The following is a 22,087-nucleotide window of genomic DNA, read 5'->3' on the forward strand; positions in this document are numbered from 1 at the left end:
GGTTTGCCATGTTCTGACCCTTGCCATTAAAAATGTCTTCACAAAAAGCATAGTGTAATAAATTCTTCAGTGGCTGCTATTAGCAAAATATGTGGCTAATGCAAAAGAATGTTGTAATGACTAGCAAGTTATATTCATATATCTTTAGAATACCTTAATGTTCTTAAAGGCATATGATAATGATGTTGCTTTGATATTTCCCCAAGAAGGGACAGTACCCAGTAGATGATGTTCTTAATTTAAACCTGAATACCTGGCACATTACATCAAAAATAATAAACTTTAACTTTTGGCACTGTTTAGGCAAGAAGACTAAAGAGTTTGGACTTGCTAACCGAGAATTGTATGAAATAATAACAATTTAAGAAAACTGAAATTATTACGCTGAATCAGAAAACTATTCTTTAAAACAAAATGTTATGCAAGTTTTAATTACCAAGACTTAAGACCATTATGAATGCAGTCAACAGTTAAATTCTGATTGCTCTCACTTTCCAAACAGGTACAACATAAAAAATAAGAATCACTTATTTACTTTACATGATCAGTAAATAAGGAAAACTGTACTACAAAGACTGCACTAACTTAAAGCTTTGAAAATTTTCTGCTGTAAAATCAATTGAGGAAAATTTATAAGTAAATTTCAGTTTATTTCTGATAAATATATATCACTTTCAGCATAAGCTTTTATCAAGGTCAACACTGTAATTTAGCGGTTAAGTATTTTAATGAGAAAACAAAAGCAGAATGTTTAACTGTAACCTGTCTTACCATTACAATGAGAAACTAATAAAACCGACTTTGTTGTGTGTTAAGACTTCTTTTACCTGCAGTTTACCCCTATACCTTTCAATCTCTTAGGGCTCTATCAAATCCATTTTACTTTTCATAAATTTAGCTTTATTTTTCCCCATTTTTGGTTCTCTCCAATTTTATTTAAAATGTTCTTCTTTAACACCAAGAGATTCACTAAAGGTCAATTTGCAACTTAAAACTTTCACTAAATCAAAAGTCCTTGTATTCTAATTGTCTTAATCAATGCCATTTTTAACTTAAAGTTGTGCTAATTTGGCTTATTTCTACCTCTGAAACTGAAACAGATGATAGCGAAGCACTTGCAGTTTAGCTTACAAAGTGACTCTCTAATTTGTGGGAAGTGTTTTTGTAATTTCTGAAGCTCATCTCATAATCATATGAGCTGACAGGGAACTACTTTATATGTAGAGCTGCGTTACTTCTGCAGTCCTTTGAAATCAATTTCTTCCACTTTTTCAGTAATTGGAAAACAGCCCAGAAGGAGAGAGACCCTCATTTGAGACAAATTGTAAGATATGCTCCAGAAAACCTGCTGCCTCAATTAATACCAATCACTGGCATATGGATGTGCCATGAATTCTGCAGATAGGACTATGTTTCTTAGTTATTAGACATTCTTGAAGTACATGATACTACTCTCTTTTACAGTTTGTCCCATTAGTCCTGTGCAACTACCACAATGTAGCTCATCCATGTGCCTATACTGACTTGTGTGTGCTGGATCACCAAATTCTGCAAATTTCTGTGTTTTACATCTAAAATTTGTTTTTATGTGTTCGTTTCATAACTACATAGATATTCTTTAAATTGGGCAAATGATGCAGCTATCACGTAATGTGTATGGATGTCAAATTAGTCAAAAAATAAAGTCTGAATATTCACATTAAAAATAAGTAAATATTCAAATATATTTGAACTTGGAGTAAAGTATCTGGGTGCTACATGTACTTTTTGTGATTTTTTATACTGTATTATGAATATTTTTACTTTTTTTAATTGTGTTACAGTACATCTACAAAGCATAAAGAGCTTATGACTTATACACTGTTGCATGAACACTACCTTCAAATGAAAGTGACATTTACAAGCCCAGGCATTAAAAATGGGATTCTGAGCATACAAAGTGTTATGATAAAAAAAAATGTATAATTAGACACACTTAGCAATGTCTGTAATGCACATTTGAAACGCAGACAAACTCAATCATGAGTACTTGAACATGTTAAACACAATCGTTATTTTATTTTTCCCCAGCTAAGTGGTTTTTTGGTCCTTGAGATCAAAAGATGAAAGGTCAATGCAGATCTCACTTTTGTATAAACTGATGCACTGTTAGTCTATTCATGTTTACTAAATGTACTGAATGTTGCACTGTAATGGCATTTAAGCATTTAGTCCTCACTACATTTTTTTTATTTGACAGATGTTTTCAATCACAGCAATTAAAAATCTAGAAAAATTAGTGTTTATTAGTAAACTACTAAGTTAACTAACAATGCAGAGTAATATCTTGGAATAAAAAATAGGATTAAACTACCTTTGAAAATACACCAAAATTGTAATTTCAGTGGCCTGAAATTTTTTAATTGTGCCTCATTGTTTTAGGAATTGTGTATCAAGCCAGCAGCTGCATAAGACAGAGTATGACATAACATATTAACCAAGGTAGTTAAATAGGCATTGCTAACAAAAGGCTCTTTACATTGCTGTAAACATGTTACATGTTAAAGTGCAATAATAATAAAAGGAAAATCTAAATTATGCCAGTTATTTTTGATTTTTGTTACTGTTGAGTGATGCTGAACAGGAGCAGAAGCAGAATGATACCTTTAGGGTACTGGGGAAGTACTTTAAAAAATCTACTCTTAGGACACCTGTTGATTTAAAAGAAGCACTATTGGCTAGAAAAAAAATGCCCTAAACTATGTTGTGATGGGCTGTGACTATACATATTATTTATGACTATACCAAGTGAACCATTCCAAAATAATGAGGGCACTGACCGTCAAACTGATGTGCAAAAACAGATATGCAAAATAACACAGTATTGCATGGAGTCTCTGGAGTAACATTGTTGGGGATAAAACAAGGAAATGTTCTTTTACAATCAAATGTCAGTTTTTATCATACGGTAAGACTTTTCTGAAATATATTGGGAATTATATTTGAATAGTCACATTCGATCTGACAAACCAAGTAATGCAAGGGGCATGGGAAATAAAAAAAGCTTCTATCAAGCTCATTCTTTTCTCTTGCTTCGTAAACACTTCAAAAAGACACTAGTTAAATGCATTCAAATTTTTCAGTTTTCCTATTTAGGATTTTGTCTGTTGTGATTGTTTGCTTCTTGTTAGACTGAGTTGTTTTTGATGCCTTTGCCCAATTGTATTCCCTGCATACTTGCTACAGTCCAGCAGGGAAAACTGACAAAACGAGGCTCTTATGTGTGTCCACCTTTGTGGGCACTGCAGAACAGTGTATGCCTGTCACAACTTTCCAATTGTATAAACACAATATACATGACAATAAATCAATACTTGAACAAATGCTCAGGACGAAAGAAGTTATACGAGATAAAGACTGCTTAAACTGCTTTAGCTACACAGTTTTGTTTATGGCAAAATGGGTAGTTTTTACACCTAACTGCTACTGAGAAATATTCAGTTATGTGTTATGTTACCTTCTGTGTGGGGATGGCACACTCTACTCAATTTGATGTTGGATTCCCATGTGAACTCCCCTGCCCCCTCCTCAGTCCAAACATATGCTGTCAGCTCAGGTGACCTGTGTAAACCTACCCCACAGTGTGAAGTTTTCTTTGTTCATGCCCTCTAACTGACTGATCACACATCAGTGTAGCTTCCTGTTTTTCCATTGCGCATTATAGATCTCTATCCTGAGTTAAATGGGTGTCATAAAGGAATTAAAGGATTACATAACATTAATACATATATTGTGAAAACCTGCTTCATTTAATTATTGAGCACATTTCAGCAAACCAAGAATACAACAGGAAATAGAACAGAGTTTTATGAAATTTTGAGAACAACAGTGTAAAGTAAGGTAATCTTGTTAAATTAGTTTACTCAAGATTAACTATTCTTAGACACGGAGGTGCTATATAGCCAGACTTTGTCCATCTTTAGACTGATAAGAAGTTATGGGACCAAAATAAAATATGTACACTACATTAAATGCGCTAATGTCTGATCCCACAAATTATTATTAGGGAAGATATTGTAGTACTAGGCTGACCAGCCTTTTAAGGCGACCGACTTTTAAGTTGACCACTTCTTAAGGCAATTCAATATGTAGATCAATTTGATATTTTATACAAACTCATTCATTTGGTTATGTTGGATTTGAGCGGTATTAATACTCGTAGTTTCTGTTATTTTTGTGATGAAATTTAAACTTTTTTTCTATATTGAGGTCGCCCTTTTGAAACCCCCTGATATTTACTACGCGGTGAGGCATTTGTACACCATCAACATTAATTATTTCCAGAGACATAATTTTGTCTATTTTTCCAGCGCATCGCGCACAAAAGCAAGGAAACGATGGGAGCACCAGAACTCTGCTCACATCATGTTGCTTCGTACCGCAAGCTGCAAGTAGTAAGTCTGTGAAAAGCGGAATACCACTACGCTTTCCACTCACGGGATGGAAGGACAATCCTGACCGCTTTTATATAGTAAGAAAGAAGAAGAAGATATCGCACAGTCTGGAGTAGAAAATCATCTTTTACCTGGAAAAACGAAAATACAAATCCCATCGTGAATTGCAAAATGGACGGGGCGTGTGTGAAACTCCGTGCCTGCGTAGCACTCACAGGACGGAAGGACAATCCCGACCGCTTTTATATAGAAGGATAAGTACCATGGCAGCTGTATCATTTCTAGCAGCAATGGCTCTAGGTCAACACTTTCACAATGAAGAAAACAGTGTGGGTAAAGTAGAGATGGCAAGACTGAAAGAAGCCTGTTCTCCTTCAGTCTTTTTGTGACAAGGATTGAATTACAAGATTTGAAATAAAAGACCACAGTTTTGAATAAATTGGCGAAGAGTCATCATTAAGGTGAACCTATACTAACATTTTGCTAAACAGCAAAATCTGCATTACAAAACAAACTGGATTTCAACATAGCTACTTGCTATTGGCTCTTAAGGCAGTGTTAATTTTTATAAACTAATTTTTGCTATCACAGAGCCAAACTCTCCTCACAGCAGGACATGACAGAAGTAATTGCCCATTGCTTTCTTTCTTGATTATTGATGCTACATAGGCAGTATACACCAGGCCCCTTAAGATGAGAAGTGCAGGGAAGACAATAAGATATACAATATCAAAATGTTTAGGGTCATGTCGCATGCAGGCAAAATTGGAACAATGCAGTCTGCAGAATAGGGCAGATGTCATGATTAAGAACATCTGATTTGCATACAATTTTTATTGTTTACGGTCTTTTGTTACTACAACACATTAAAATCAAACAGTTTTGCTTTTTTTGAATAATCAAACATCAACAATTAATTATAACATATTTTAAAAAGACAGCCATTACTAGCTATTTCACAAAGCACACAAGAAAGCAAACAAATCAACAGAAAATAACAAGAGGTATAACTTATCTCTTCATGCTGCTTTGCATTTGATTGACTGCACAATCTGCAGCCTGCAATCTGTGAAAGGCATTAACTAAAATGGTAAACTGAATCAACTCTATAAACACACCTATTCCAGATGACTGGTAAAATGCACTTTGGGAAAGGACCTAAAATGTGTACATCAGTGGTTGAAATGGAAGCACAATAATATAACTCTTTAAAACAATTCCATCTTTTAAACTAAAATTTTTAACAAGGTCTTCCTGAGAATTGGCTTTAGTTGCCACGACCCTAGAGGGGTAACAAAACGGCCAAATGTGACCTACTGGACCTGAGCCCGGTTATCGGTAACAAGTAATTATCTGTTTGACAGCTGCATTAAGTGCAAATTTCGGCCAGGTCGCAAGTGCTGGGTTTTATCCAGATTGATTGATCCCAAATTCTCACACTGGCCTGATAGGTGTGCCGGGAACTTCTCTACATTAGCACGACAACAAGACCTCATGCTGGGCGCTTTTACTGACTCCTGTCAGTTGGGTCCTCGTCTTATTTAAGTGTCAAAATGAATCGAAGCAAAGCTGTGAACTCTCACTCTATCTATGCAGAATGAAAACTTTTCAAGGATTGCAGCTGATGACTGACAGGAACAGCTATTCTGCATTGGCTGTACATGTCCGCACCCTAACATAGACCTTAAAAGTTTTTGAGGGCAGATTTGGAAGACGCACCAAAAGACGTACCCTTCACAGATCACTTGGTAACGGCCGCTACATAAACCAACCGAATCCTTGTGAAGTAAGAATAGCAACCTGTATTGACTTTTGCTTTGTACGTCAAGTAAGGCAGCCATTAACTTTAATCTACAACCAATGTAAGCAGCCATTAACATCAGTTTAAACACCAATCAACCAGAGCAAATTATGTACATGTAGTACACGGAATGGTGCGAGAGGGGGGAGGTTCTGGACAGTGTCGCTTTCTCAAACAGCTGTCAGTGCTGCACACTCAAGTTTCCGCCCGCCCTCCACCACCTAACCCCATTAACGTCTCTTACCTAAATAGTTAATCCTGATGGTTTTAGGATCATCCAGCCCCACTGCGCGCTTCCTCACATCCCACAGCAGGTTACTGGGGTAGGACATGGTGTTCAACCACCTTTGCTTCTAAATACAAGCATTGAAAGAACTCGAAGTCCACTTAATTCCTTGTGGCCGTTTCTTCGTTTTACCCAAGTTTATTTACGTTATCATTCACTTTTTCTGCAGTTCACTTCTCTTTTTCCGTTTAAATCCCTTGCTGTACGCGTGTTGCTGTAATTAACCCAAAGACACTTCGCTAACCCCTCGCCACCAACAACAACTCCCCTCCCTCTCTCGCTCCTTTTTTTAACGGGGTTTGTTATTTACTTCTCCTCGTGCTCCCGCCCATGTAAGTCTCTCCGCCAATAGAGTTCTTACAGTTGACAACGCGAGAGGTTACACGCGAGGTCTGAGGTGTTCGGGTTTTTGTCTTGACCGGAGCTAAACCTGTAGCGCGAGCGTCTCACGAAGTCATAGCAAAATGCAACTGTGCTTTTGTATACGACATCTTGGCTCTTGGTAGTCCATCTGCAGCTAATATAGACCCAGCTAATGAGCCACAATGGCGTACTTGTCTTACTACCTTGCAGTCTGAGTGTTGCATCTGTAGCAAGGTGGTTTTCAGTGTAAGAACGTATTATATACGCTGATTATTTTATGGCGATAATTGTATCAAAGTGAAATATTCTTTTGGCTCCAACTTTAGTTTACAACATGTATTAAGTTGCAGTTCTGTTTCTGTTCATGTTTTGTTGTAAAACATGGTAATTTACCTGGCTGCACTCTTAAGCAATTTCTAAATATACAAAGGTAGAATAATGTTCAGATAGATAGCTTATTGTAAACAGCATTATCAGTCTTTAAGAAGCAGTGATGTACTATGCTGCAACCATACATTAATTATATATAGAAATGGGTGGACTAAATAAACATCCTCCAACAACATGGAATGATAGATGAACATGTCAAAAGGTATTTAAATCCTCAGTTTTCATTTGTAGTGTAACTATGTGTTTTGGGGTTTTTTTTTTTTTTTGTCTTTTTAATCACGCAGATGTTTCTGTAATTCAAGCATTATCTGATCATTATGTATTGTAAGTACTTTATGATGGTATGTATAATAAAGTTTAAATATTTTTCTTTCACAGAGCTCTGTTGCCTACTTTGTAACCCTAACTAAGCAATTATGACAGCAATGTAAAGGCACTGTGAATATTTCCAAAACACCTTATGATACCTTCATTGCTGATTATTTTTTATATACTGTAATAAGCTCCATTTACAGTGGGATGCAAAAGTTTGGGCAACCTTGTTAATAGTCATTATTTTCCTGTATAAATCGTTGGTTGTTACGATAAAAAATGTCAGTTAAATATATCATATAGGAGACACACACAGTGATATTTGAGAAGTGAAATGAAGTTTATTGGATTTACAGAAAGTGTGCAATAATTGTTCAAACAAAATCAGGCAGGTGCATAAATTTGGGCACCACAAAAGAGAAATGAAATCAATATTTAGTAGATCCGCCTTTTGCAGAAATTACAGCCTCTAAACGCTTCCTGTAGGTTCCAATGAGAGTCTGGATTGTGGTTGAAGATATTTTGGACCATTCCTCTTTACAAAACATCTCTAGTTCATTCGGGTTTGATGGCTTCCGAGCATGGACAGCTCTCTTTAACTCACACCACAGATTTTCAATTATATTCAGGTCGTGGGACTGAGATGGCCATTCCAGAACGTTGTACTTGTTCCTCTGCATGAATGCCTTAGTGGATTTTGAGCAGTATTTCGAGTCGTTGTCTTGTTGAAAGATCCAGCCCTGGCGCAGCTTCAGCTTTGTCACTGATTCCTGGACATTGTTCTCCAGAATCTGCTGATACTAAGTGGAATCCATGCGTTCCTCAACTTTGACAAGATTCCCAGTCCCTGCACTGGCCACACAGCCCCACAGCATGAAGGAACCACCACCATATTTTACTGTAGGTAACAGGTGTTTTTTTTGGAATGCTGTGTTCTTTTTCCTCCATACAGAACGCCCCTTGTTATACCCAAATAACTCAATTTTAGTTTCATCAGTCCACAGCACCTTATTCCAAAATGAAGCTGGCTTGTCCAAATGTGCTTGAGCATACCTCAAGCAGCTCTGTTTGTGCTGTGGGCGGAGAAAAGGCTTCCTCTGCATCACTCTCGCATACAGCATCTCCTTGTGTAAAGTCGCAATGGTTGAACGATGCACAGTGACTCCATCTGCTGCAAGATGATGTTGTAGGTCTTTGGTGCTGGTCTGTGGGTTGACTCTGACTGTTCTCACCATTCGTCGCTTCTGTCTATCCGAAATCTTTCTTGGCCTGCCACTTCGAGCCTTAACTTGAACTGAGCCTGTGGTCTTCCATTTCCTCAATATGTTCCTAACTGTGGAAACAGACAGCTTAAATCTCTGGGACAGCTTTCTGTATCCTTCCCCTAAACCATGATAGTGAACAATCTTTGTCTTCAGGTCGTTTGAGAGTTGTTTTGTGACCCCCATGTTGCTACTCTTCAGAGAAAATTAAAGGAGGAGGGAAGCTTACAATTGACCCCCTTAAATACTCTTTTCTCATTATAGGATTCACCTGTGTATGTAGGTCAGGGGTCACTGAGCTTACCAAGCCAATTTGAGTTACAATAATTAGTTCTAAAAGTTTTGGAATCAATAAAATGACAACGGTGCCCAAATTTATGCACCTGCCTGATTTTGTTTGAACAATTATTGCACACTTTCTGTAAATCCAATAAACTTCATTTCACTTCTCAAATATCACTGTGTGTGTCTCCTATATGATGTATTTAACTGACATTTTTTATCGTAACAACCAACGATTTATACAGGAAAATAATGACTATTAACAAGGTTGCCCAAACTTTTGCATCCCACTGTACCTTCTAGTTACCAGCAAATGTTAAATGTTACATTATGTGTGGTGCTTAATAATATTCAATTGATTTGATGACCTTAAAACTAACAGTACTGTGAATGTATTGATATTTCATGATTATCTGAAAAAAAATAATTGCAGTGCTAGAAAAAATAATGAGTAAATATTTGTACTGCAGTGAACAAACATCTTTTAAAGCAATTAGATAAGATATTTGGTCACATTTTCTCTTCTCAAACTGTAGGATATGTCAAGGGATCCCATGATAAATTATTATCCTAGTATTTAGGCCAATGCATGATAGTTTTGTAATTTTTATATTCAAGTATTGCAATTCTGTTTCGTTATAGTGTTTTATGATTCACTTTTTATTGTACTAAAGTTAAAATCATAATCCCTTTAGGCACAATTGTATCAAACTGTCACACCACATAATTTTGGGTTTGGTCCATCCCATGTTATTTCGATTTAACTCAGGTATTTCAAATATTTAGAATTTCTTAGCAATTGGAGTAGTAAGTTATGGTACATCACACATACCTTAGTACATAAATTCGGGCCCTAGTAGGTCCTTGAGAGATTAGCTGTCAAGTTTATAGCACAGCCATCAAGCAATAATTAGCATGTTTTAGTGTTTAAATACTGTATGTATATATATATATATATATATATATATATATATATATATATATATATATATATATATATATATATATATATATATATATATACTACTAGCTGGAGTACACAGCGTTGCCCGGGAATCTATAACCGGTGAATTTACCAAATGAAAGAAACAGAACATAGAAATACTGTAGAACAAACAGTTTTGTGATTGAAATTTTATTGTAATAGGTAATATAAGTGGTTATTCCAGAGTCTTTGGATACAGTATATTTTTTGTTTTGCCTTGTGGTGTGAAAATGAACAAATTCTGAGGATTGCCCACTCTAGAACATAATACATAGAGTTGTGCATGTGATAAGCATGGATTTCCAAACTGATGGCTTTAACTTGCAGTGATTGGCCTTGAGCGCTTTTAATTGACATAGCAAAAGCCAAACGAACAGGAAATTGTAGTAGTTTGAAATCAAAGGGTAAATCATTTGGAATTAATTGTTGGTATGAAAACATCACGTCGTGCACAATGCTTCAGACGCTCTTGAAATAGACTTTTTTCTGGTAGAGGAAGTGGGCTTTCTAATTCTACGCAGAATTGTTGGTATGAAAACATCTTCACATCTTGCAGAACATTTCAGACGCCCTTGAAATAGACATTTTTCTGCCATCGGAAGTGGACTTTCTAATTCTACGTCATTTTTTCGGTGGCATGGGTATAATAGCGAAAAGCAGGACAATTATAATGTGTTACATGGTATTGCGTACGGAATAAGCACCACAGTGAGATGAAGGCACGTTATTTACAATACGTCGCAAAGCAAACAAATAGCACCAGTCAGTCAGAAAGACCAAGACTGAAATCGTACTGTGAGTCGGAAAGCAAGCAAATAGCACCACAAATACGGAAAGCCAGTCACGCGCAGTGGGTCATTCACGTTTTACATGCATACAGCAGTTCCCCTTCACCCAATGAAAGCAGTCGGCCTTCTCATACTTGGACACTTCCACCATCTATTGGCAATTTAAAGAAACATTGGTAAAGAGCGACGCACAGGGACTAAACGTGCCGGTAGATGGCGCCGCCGTTAATGTCTGTTGCAACATGCGGCCATCTTGTTGATGATAAGTACCGGCACCTGCGCCGAACGTTGTGTCACTGAAAAGTTGCCCTGTGCTTCACCACGAACATTTGTCCGAAGCAAACATACCCCATGACCTCCTCCTGGTCACAAAGGAGCCCCATCCCCAGTTTGGTGGCGATTGGACACCCGGTGTAGATTTGTATGGCGGACAAACAAATAGCACCAGTCAGTCAGAAAGACCAACACTGAAATCGTATTGTGTTGGCAGACAGCCTACCTTCCCTTTCTTCAAATATTTCATCCACTCTTGCATCAGTAGCCCTTCTCCTGTTGGCAGACAGCCTGCCTTCCCTTTCTTCAGATGTTTCATCCACTCCTGCATCAGCAGCCCTTCTCCTGTTGGCAGACAGCCTGGTTTCCCTTTCTTGAGATGACTCATAGGGGTTTACCTTTCTTGAGATGACTCATAGGCTCTTGAAGTAGAAGCTGTAATTGTTTGGTACGCCAGATGGGATTGCCTGGGACGTGTGCCGAACGTTGTGTCTGTAAAAATGTGCCCTGCACTTCACCATGAACATTTTTCCCAACCAAACATACCCCATGACCTCCTCCTGGTCACAAAGGAGCCCCATCCCCAGTTTGGTGGCGATCGGACGCCCGGTGCAGATTTGTATAAAGGATAAACAAACATACACACATACATCGACTTTGCTTTATGTATTAGATATATATATATTGTCAGGGATGCCAGGGGCCATGACCCGGCCGGGACGCCAGGAGGGACCGGAAGAGGGTCAGAGCCCTGCCTGGACCACGTGGGGTTCGCCTTCCGGGTTGCTTTGGGAGCCACGGGTCAAGGGCTTGGAAGCTCTTCCCTGTAGGGGCCCGTGGCCACCGCCAGGAGGCGCCCCAATGCCTTGGGGACTTGTTTCCCCAGCACTCCCGCCACACCAGGAAGTGCTGGGGGGAAGATTTATGACGGCGCCCGGAGAGCAGCCGGGAGGACAGCCGGCATTTCCGCCACACTTGGGCGTGGCCAGAAGATTGCCGGGAACACCTGGGGCTCATCCGGGTCCTCCATAAAAGGGGCCGTCTCCCTTCATTCAGAGCTGGAGCCGGGTGGAAGGAGGACGAAGCAGTGGAGAGTGGAGGCGGCCCGAAAAGAAAGAAAGAAAGGCATTGTGGCCAGGACATTGAGTATTTGGGGTTTTGTGCACGTGACTAGGTCTTTGTGACCAGTGAACTGGGGTCTTTGTGACCAATGGACTGGGATCTTGGTGACCATAATAATTGTAAATATTTTGTAAATAAACGTGTGGTGGTGTGATAACAACATGTCCGCCTGTCTGTGCCCGGGTGCCGTTCACATCTGGCGTAGCCGGCAGGATGCTCCGCCTGTTTCAAGGCGGAGACCTGTTATTAAACAATTTGTTGTGGACGGCCCGGTGCAGCAGGGGACCCCCCACGCACGCGGGTGCTGCGTGCACACAGCCCAGCGGGTAAAAACCCCACGGACCGCCAGGGGTCCGCAGGAGGGCCGTTATTCCCTGAAGCGGGCGGGCGGCGTGCATTGGAGGAGTGCAGCGGGCTCTCACGATCGCGCCATTGCTGGAGGCGCCCGGGACGGCATGGCGTCCAGAGAGGCCACGCCGAGGACGTTTCCTCGGTTTGACGGGAACTGGGAGGTGAGTTCCCTGCCTATCGGCAGCCGGCCCTTGGGGGCCGGGCGTGTGTTTTGTTTTCCAGGCAGGGACCTCCTGGATCCGCGTCAGTGGCGGGGCATGCTGGTTTGCGGGGCTCCGGGAGCGTGGCGGCAGCCGCGAGGGCTGCGGAGGAAGAGACGCTGCAGCTCGAAAGGTGCTGGCAACAGCAAGGCTGCCGGCAAGCACGTCGCCGCCGCAGAAGGAGAGCCAAGATGGCCGCGGACCAGAAGTCCCTCCCCCTGACAGGCACGCGATTGGCCGGTGTGTCTTGTGTGCCCGCCGATGACTGCAGAGAGGCGGGACCAAGGAATGTCCATCACGGGCAGGGGAGACCCGATTGGGCGGAGGAGAAGGCCCACAGGAAGTGGCGGCGTCGGAGGCCGACAGTCAGGTAGGCTCCGCGTCGGTTAACTTCCTGTCTTTGCCGGCTGCTTTGGCGGAGCTGGAGGCGTCCCTTCAGCCCGCCGGGCAGCGTGTGTTGCAGGTGCTATGTGCCCTCCGGGCTGAGGTGCTGGTACTGGAGAGGAAGGCGCTCGCGGCGCTGAGAACGTTTCAATCGACAACGGGACGGCGCGACGCTGGAATCTCCAGCCGGAGAGGTACGGCGGAGACGGTGAGTACAGCCGACTCCGTAAAGCATATGGGAGGGGCTGCTGAAAAAGGCTGTGATGACAATGATCAGTTCCGAGTAAGCAGCCCTCCGACAGGAGGCGGCGCCGCGGACTGTATCTTGGCGAGGGGAGTCGAGAGGGCGCTGAATGGACACGGGCTGCTAAGTGCCCCGGGTCCTAGCGCCCTCCGCCCCGAGTCGGCTGCGGTCTTGCGCCGCACTATAGGGACGCAGACGGGACAGAGGCGCCTTTTATTCCATAAGGAGTCTCAAACCGTCATGGCGTCCCAGAGTGAAGGGAGGAATAAGAGGCTGGGTGCCGATTCCTCCGATATGTTACGGACGCAGACGGGAAAGGGGCTCGTGTTGATTAATACGGAGCCGCATATCGCCAAGGCGTCCAAAGTAAAGGGAGGATTAAGAGGCTGGGTGCCGATTCCTCCAATAAGGTGAGGCAGCGTTGCTGGGTGCACGCGTGCGGCTGGCTGCCCTCTGGGAGAGCAGAGGGAATCCCTGAGGCCGGCGGAGAGAGATCGGGCGGTGCCGACGATTCCATCATCGAGAGGGACACGGAAGCCGCGGAGAGGGTGCCGATCAGGCAAGTGCCGGGGTGCCGGTTGGAGGGGGGAACGCTGCCCGTGCGTGGCACGAGCTGGGTGCTTTGGCAGCGGTTCTGCCCCTGTATTCTCTTTGTAGGGACGGACCCGGGCGAGCTGAAGGAACCCCTTCAGGCGGAACAGCCCTCTGATGTCGGGCCGTCTGCAGAATGATCTCTCTGTCGGTGCGCAGGTGCGCTCACAGCTGGAGGAGCCAACGGGGGAACGAGTGCCTCAGAACAAAGGGGCGTGGAGGTCTCGGAGGGGTGCCGACCGAGGAGGCCCCGGGTGCCGGTAAAGGGAGCACAACCTGTGCGAGGCACAGGGATGCACCATGGGTTGGTGCTCAGATTGTGTCTCCGCCCTGCCCCTGCTAGGAGTGCGGGCCGGACCCCGGCTATCCTCGAGTGGGACCCGTTTCGGGGCTCTGCTGCCCTCGCGGGACGGGTCGCTCTTACCCACGAGTGGTCTTCGCTGGCTGTGGGGCACTGTCAGGGATGCCAGGGGCCATGACCCGGCCGGGGCGCCAGGAGGGACGGAAGAGGGTCAGAGCCCTGCCTGGACCACGTGGGGTTCGCCTTCCGGGTTGCTTTGGGAGCCACGGGTCAAGGGCTTGGAAGCTCTTCCCTGTAGGGGCCCGTGGCCACCGCCCGGAGGCGCCCAATGCCTTGGGACTTGTTTCCCCAGCACTCCCGCCACACCAGGAAGTGCTGGGGAAGATTTATGACGGCGCCGGAGAGCAGCGGGAGGACAGCCGGCATTTCCGCCACACTTGGGCGTGGCCAGAAGATTGCCGGGAACACCTGGGGCTCATCCGGGTCCTCCATAAAAGGGGCCGTCTCCCTTCATTCAGAGCTGGAGTCGGGTGGAAGGAGGACGAAGCAGTGGAGAGTGGAGGCGCCAAGAAAGGCATTGTGGCCAGGACATTGAGTATTTGGGGTTTTGTGCACGTGACTAGGTCTTTGTGACCAGTGAACTGGGGTCTTTGTGACCAATGGACTGGGGTCTTGGTGACCATAATAATTGTAAATATTTTGTAAATAAACGTGTGGTGGTGTGATAACAACATGTCCGCCTGTCTGTGCCGGTGCCGTTCACAATATATATATATATATATATATATATATATATATATATATATATATATATGTAGCAAAATACCCACGCTTAGGCGGAGAAGTAGTGTGTTAAAGAAGTTATGAAAAAGAAAAGGAAACATCTTGAAAATAACGTAACATGATCGTCAATGTAATTGTTTTGTCACTGTTATGAGTGTTGCTGTCATATACAGTATATATATATATATACACATACACACACACATTATATATACAGTATATATTTCTATACAGTATATATATATCTAATATCTATATATATATCTATATATTTATATCTTCTCTCTATATATACACATACATACTGTACATACATACACACACATTATATATACTGTATATATCTATATCTATCTATCTATCTGTATATCTATATATCTATATCTATCTATATATATATATATATATATATACATACACACACATACATTATATCTATATCTATATCTATATCTATCTATATATATATATAGCAAAATACCTAAACCTTGTGACAAAGTACTGCCTTAAAAGTTTTATTAAGAAGAAAATTAAACCTTTTAAACTGAGGAAAATATACCAATAATTATTTGTTAAGGATCTCTTTGTATACCACATTGTGAGTTCGGCCCTCCGGTTGTAATATGACCAAGCTGTGCGCTGAGCTTACTCTTAAGCATGCAAGTACAGTTGGCCATGTGAACAGTAATCTTGTTTCAAATTTCACAGCTTGGATTGCTGCTGTCATAATCAGTTTGAGTTTCATGGTTTGTTTCAATTACGACAGTATTTGTAGGACTTGTGTTGAAGTGACATTCAGCATCTGTCAAGCGTTGTAAGTATACAACCGGTTTCATCGATAACTTCACATCCAGCTTTTGAGAGTGTAAACATTCATAAACATCAAAGTGTCCACTACTGAAATCGTCACCTGTGAATCTAAGATGTTTAAGAGGCATTGGCGGTTGTCGAAAGGTGTAAAATATTTGGCCATTTCGGTACACTTGAAAGTGACAACCGAACAATTCAGCGACAGCCATCGACTCACATGCAGATGCATAGGTGAAGGGCTTAAGCATTTCATTCTTATAGTGCTCCTGTGTAGTATAATTATCTCCTGTACCGTCATCAGTCCACACCTTGAACCTGTCCCAGTCATTCAATACATAAGACACAATGTTTCTCCAGATTTCAAGAGTGAGCCTGATATGGCTGTGCAATATGTAACAAAGAGAATGGAAAAGATAGGTGCCATCTCCGGGCATGGAAACCACTTAGTAAGTGACAGTTCTTTGATTGATGGTGATCACCTCGATAGACATGTTAATGCGGGTACGGTTGGAATGATAAAGGAAATGGGTACCTGAACAATGTAAAGTAAGTCAAAAATACCTACACAATAACTATAATCGTAATAAATGAACAATAAAACAGCGGAGAAGCTGCAGATTAAATAAAAAGGCTGTAGTTATCAGCAGGGAGACGTGAATCCCGTGGCGAAGCAAGGAAGGGAATGTAGAGACTGGAGCAACGGACGGCCTTATATGGGGGACCCAACGCCACCTCACACGGTGACTGAGCTGCAAGTTATGGACATATATATGTACGTAAGTAGGATTCAGTTAGCGTTGGGAACCCGCGTACCAAATTTCTTGAAGATGGGCCCATAAGTAACAAAGACTGTTAAAAAGTTCAATATGGCGGCCGACAGTGGCATCATAGCACTGAAATAAGTACCAAATTTCAGCCTTCTACCTACACGGGAATTTGGAGAATTAGTGACGTTGGAAAGTTCAATATGGCGGCTGACAGTGGCGTCATACCACCGAAATAAGTATGTACATTGGTTTCGATTAGCGCAGGGAAGCCGCCTACCAAATTTCGTGAAGATGGGGCCATGAATAAGAAAGTTTAACATGGTGGACGTTGTTGACCGTTATGACCGTTATGCGTAGAATTTCGAAATGAAACCTGCTTAACTTTTGTAAGTAAGCTGTAAGGAATGAGCCTGCCAAGTTTCAGCCTTCTACCTACACGGGAAGTTGGAGAATTAGTGACGTTTGGAAAATTCAATATGATGGCCGACAGTGGTGTCATACCACTGAAATAAGTACGTACATCGGTTTTGGTTAGCGCAGGGAAGCCACCTACCAAATTTCGTGAAGATGGGGCCATAAATAAGAAAGTTCAACATGGCGGACATTGTCGACCTTAATCGACCGTTATGACCGTTACTTGTAGAATTTCGAAATGAAACCTGCTTAACTTTTGTAAGTAAGCTGTAAGGAATAAGCCTGCCAAATTTCAGCCTTCTGTTGGAGAATTAGTGATGAGTCAGTGAGTGAGTGAGTCAGTGAGGGCTTTGCCTTTTATTAGTATAGATATATATAAATATATATATATATATATATATTGTGGTGGATTGCCGGCATTTTACTCCGGCCCTCACCCCCTGGCCGCTAGGAGGAGCTCTCCCGAGAGTATATACGGGGCCCGAATTCCAGCAGGGCCTCATGGACTATGTAGTTTTCATACACAGCCCTGCTGGATACCTTGGGGGCCACTGGGAGTCGCTGTCGGAGGCCAATGGACTCATTTGGGCACCATGACCCGGAAGTTTGTCACAGGAAGAGCGACGGGCTTCCGGGGTGAAGAAAAGTACTGTTTACTCTGACCCAGAAGGAATAAGGACTTGTGGAACTGTTGGGCAGAAAGACTTCCGGGTCAGGAGGAATAAAAGGACTCTGGGAACTCCCAGACGAGCTGAGCTGGGTGGTAGGAGGGCAACGCGTCTGGGAGTGGATTGTGATTATTATTGATTATTTGTTGTTATTGTGATTTATGAATATAGTGGAGTGGAGGGTGCTTGGTGCAGATTATTATAATAAATATAATTATTGTGCCAATTTTACCAGGTGTTTGGCGTGGTACCTGAGGGTTCAAGGGAGCACTACTGCCCCCTACTGCGATAATATATATATATATATATATACTATATATATATATATAGTATATATATATATATATATATATATATATATATATATATATATACAGTATATATATACAGGGTAGGATTCAAAAGTAATGAGCCTCATTTTGTTCTGATGCGAACGTACCTTGCCGTGCGCCCCACTTGCTGGCGACGGTGGGTGTTGGCTTCACAACGCAACGGAGCTCCTACCGCTAGGATCGGCCTTGACAGGAATCCCTGTGCGGTAGTGCGTTACGCGGCGGAATGGAAAGTTCGTTAGAGCAACGGTACGCGATCAAGTTCTGCTTCCAGTTGGGCAAGTCTCCTTCCGAAGCGTTCGCAATGCTTCAACAGGCGTTTGGGACTGAGTGTCTATCCTATTCCTAGACCGTGAATGCTGCTTACTACTTGGAAGTCCTGAAAAGGTTGAAAAGAAGTGTCGTGCGCAAGCAAAGGGACATCAAGGACAGCTGGAAGCTTCACCACGATAACGCGCCCAGCCACACCGCCTTCATCGTGAGCGCCTACCTGGCCCGGGTGAACATTCCTGGCTCCCTACAGTCCGGACGTGTCACCTTCTGACTTCTTCTTGTTTCCGCGCTTAATATCAGCGCTGAAAGGAAATCGACTCGATCGAGGACATCCAAGCAAATGTCAAGGCAGCCCTTGCAACCGTCCCGGAACAGGCCTACATGGACACCTTCGAGTCATGGAAAAGCCGCCTACAAAAGTGTATTGATGCAGATGGTACCAATTTTGAAGACTATTAATTAGTTGTACCGATTTGCTCAATAAATTTGTCTTTTTGAACAAAGGCTCATTACTTTTGAATCCTACCCTGTATATATATATATATATGCAATGTTCACTTAAAATTCTTGTAGCTGCATAAATGTTGTGAACAATAGCATGGATGGATGGTTGTGGGAGACTATACAATGGAAAAACAGAGTAAAATAGTGTGCCTCTAGGGACAATGTGTTTTCCCAAATTACAAGGTGGCAGCATCTCTGGTTTCATTTGGACACCCAAAGGGCCACATGGGAGTTATAGTTCCAATGCATAGCCCTAGAGAACTACTTGGAAGTGCTTCCTGGATACAGTGCTAACGTTCAAAAGAACACATGGGTCCAGCTTGAAAAGAAGTCCCCATCTGCATTAGTAAGGCAAGTTAAAGTCAGGAATAGAGTAGGACAACACTCACCAGGAAAGAGGGGGAAGGAGAATAGAATGTTTAATATATTTGCTGTTTTGTGTGCTCAACATCTTGAAAATGCTCTTCCTTTGTATAAATACACTGTGTCCTAATAAAAGGACCAGAGCACAATGCATGTTGCCATAAGGTACATGTTATGTTTTCTCAATATTTTGTTGGACTTTCATATACAAGACCAACATGTTAAGCATGGTTTAGTTTTTAAATATTGATACATTTTCCATGTTAGTTAAACAAAGGGAAAAGATGCTTTGTATCCTTTTTATTTTAAGGAGATTAGATTTGCTTACTATTCTTTGGCTACCAGATCTTTATAGTAGTTCAGGCTAAATTTACACTGAAGGTGGAGATTACCTTTGGACAGTCAAGATGGACACAAACAAAGCATCTGCAGGAGCTTCTAAATGCTGCTCCTAAATGTGACGAGGAATTTCAGATGAAGTTCTTGCTTCTCTACTTATCTCTAATTGCATCAGTTGGTGTGAATGAAACATTTTATATTCAGCATAAATCAGCCTTTAGGCATTCCTGTCAGCTGCAGTTGGAGAGACAGTCCTACTTCATAAAATCCTGGAGTATTTGATGTTAATATGAAAATGCTTGCACTTGGAGTGTTTCGTATTATGCTTTTTTTTGTTGTAATATTTTGAACCCAAACATGTGACCTTATTGTGGACAGAGCACTTTGCATCATGATCTCTGTAGCAGTGCTGGCATCAGCAGTGATCCTTCTATGGGAAATATACAACCATTTATAAAAATGTAATAAGAGTCCAAAAGATGGTGCCCCGCAAACTTTTATGCTGCAGAAAAGATTTCCTTACCCATATATGGCTCAAAAATTTCAAAAGTTAATCCAATACTTGTTCTATGTATATAAATGATAACACCACAACAAATATAATGCACTGCTCCATATACCTTTCCCCTGCATCTACAATTTTCATCCCATGGCAACAATGAGCACCTAAATATACAAAACATTATGATAATGAGCCATAGCCCATGGCTGATGTTAAACCAATAAAATATGCATTATCCTAATAAGGTTGTGCCAGGGGTAAAACTAGCAGGAAACAGAATACATAGAGTTGTCTACGTGACATGTCTACCTTTAGAACAGTGCAGCCAAAACAACTGCTAGGTGACACTGTGCCCTGTATGTTTAAGAGAAGGATCCGTGGTGTTGATAGGATGGATTGGCAACCACTACAGAGCTATCTTACTTGAAACATGGACTTCCACATTTAGAGGGAACTTTATATTTAAAATCTAAATGGCACAGAATTTATTACTCCAGGTGTATTAACTTAATGAAGAGACCAGGAATACTAAGGGTTCCTGGTCCTTTAAAATAAGTACTGTACTGGGACTCAAGGATGCAGGGAGAAATGAGGTTATCAGAGGGAGCTCTAGGGAGAAGGCCTCAGGACTGCTTGGGGGCTTTTCCTGATCCCAGAAGTGGTTTCAGGGATTGCCTCAGAAGTGGTTCTAAATTTGAGTACGAAGTCGCCTCTTGACCTTAGGGCTGTTGAGCTTAGAGGTGAAAGGAAAGTTAGACACGACTTCAAATTGGCAGAGATATAATGGCCAGGTAGAGGAATCTGGAGGTGAATGAGAGACTGTTTTTTGAACAAGGTGTGTTTATGCCATGTTTTAGACAGTAGGAACATGAACAAGTCACTACACCTAGTACACAGAGTCCAGACATATGAAGTTAGAACCAGTGTAGCAAAGATGTTTCACTTCTGTTTATTAATTTGTCACTTTGATTTCTCCTACTGTTTAACCCTCTCGTATAACAATAACATTTATTTCTATAGCATATCTTCATGCACAGGATGTAGCCCAAACTGCTTTAAAAGATGTAAAAGATATAATTATAAGCAAAGATAAACAAAATAAAATTAGATTAAGAATATAAATGAATAAATAACATACAAATATAAATTATAAACACATAAGCTGTATATACTGTATAATAACAGAGAACTAGAGTCTTTATATATAGAATCAGTTTTTAAGTCTCTAAAGATTAGTCCGATGGTAAAGTCAGATGGCTGGGGAGGACATAAAAATAAAAAAAACTCAGGATAAGCTGGAGAAAAAACAAAACCTGCACGTGTTTCAAAGCCTAAAGACCAGCCATTCCCCACTGGGCATTCTACCTAACATAAATATTCTTAAGTAGTTCCTTATTGATTGTTTAGGCTTTGTCTTAAGAGGATTCAAATCAGTATGTCTCATGGAAGTTAGGGTATCCACTTTCATGCAAACATCACAGGGAGCTGCACAGTGCTTTGATTAGGTGGTGGTGGTAGTGGACAGAACAATCAGAAAAGAAAACAGAAAAAAGTAGATATTACTAGTGATTGCAGATTCATTGAAGAATGCATATCAAGTTTATTAGGAGTAGAACTAAAAGTGCAGCTACAAAAAAGCAAAATGATCCAGTGTTAGCTTGATGTATCTCTATTAGTAAAGTATTCCAGATTTTTGGTGCCTAACAAGAAAAAACTGCTTCACTAATTCTTTCATGTTTGTCACTTGGATTAATAAGTAGGTCGCTATTAGAAGATATAAAGTTATAACTTGGAATGTAATGGGACTGGCACACCAAAATATAGGAAGTAGCAAGATTATTTAAAAGTGCATGTACTATTAGCAGTATCTTAAAGTCAATTCTAAAGGCCACAAGTGACCAATGTAACAATGCTAAAACTGGTAAGATGTACTCAGATTGTCTTTTTCTGGTTAAGTTCATTTT

The 22,087-nt window shown here is 41.5% G+C and overlaps 1 protein-coding gene across 5 annotated transcripts in view; it reads right to left on the minus strand.

The window, feature by feature from the left end:
- dcaf6 (ddb1 and cul4 associated factor 6) overlaps window positions 1-6,820 on the minus strand; it is a 215,694-nt gene extending 208,874 nt beyond the window's left edge. For 2 of the 5 annotated variants that reach the window (XM_039745175.1, XM_039745173.1), the window contains exon 1: window positions 6,479-6,820. In XM_039745175.1, the coding sequence (XP_039601109.1) occupies window positions 6,479-6,566 (88 nt within the window). In that variant the 5' untranslated portion in view covers window positions 6,567-6,820. The remainder of the gene's footprint in view (window positions 1-6,478) is intronic. The other 3 variants (XM_039745172.1, XM_039745171.1, XM_039745174.1) reach the window with 2 other exon arrangements.
- Window positions 6,821-22,087: the final 15,267 nt, after the last annotated feature.

The sequence above is a fragment of the Polypterus senegalus genome, chromosome 2 (assembly GCF_016835505.1).
Source record: "Polypterus senegalus isolate Bchr_013 chromosome 2, ASM1683550v1, whole genome shotgun sequence".
NCBI classification, from domain to species: Eukaryota; Metazoa; Chordata; class Cladistia; order Polypteriformes; family Polypteridae; genus Polypterus; species Polypterus senegalus.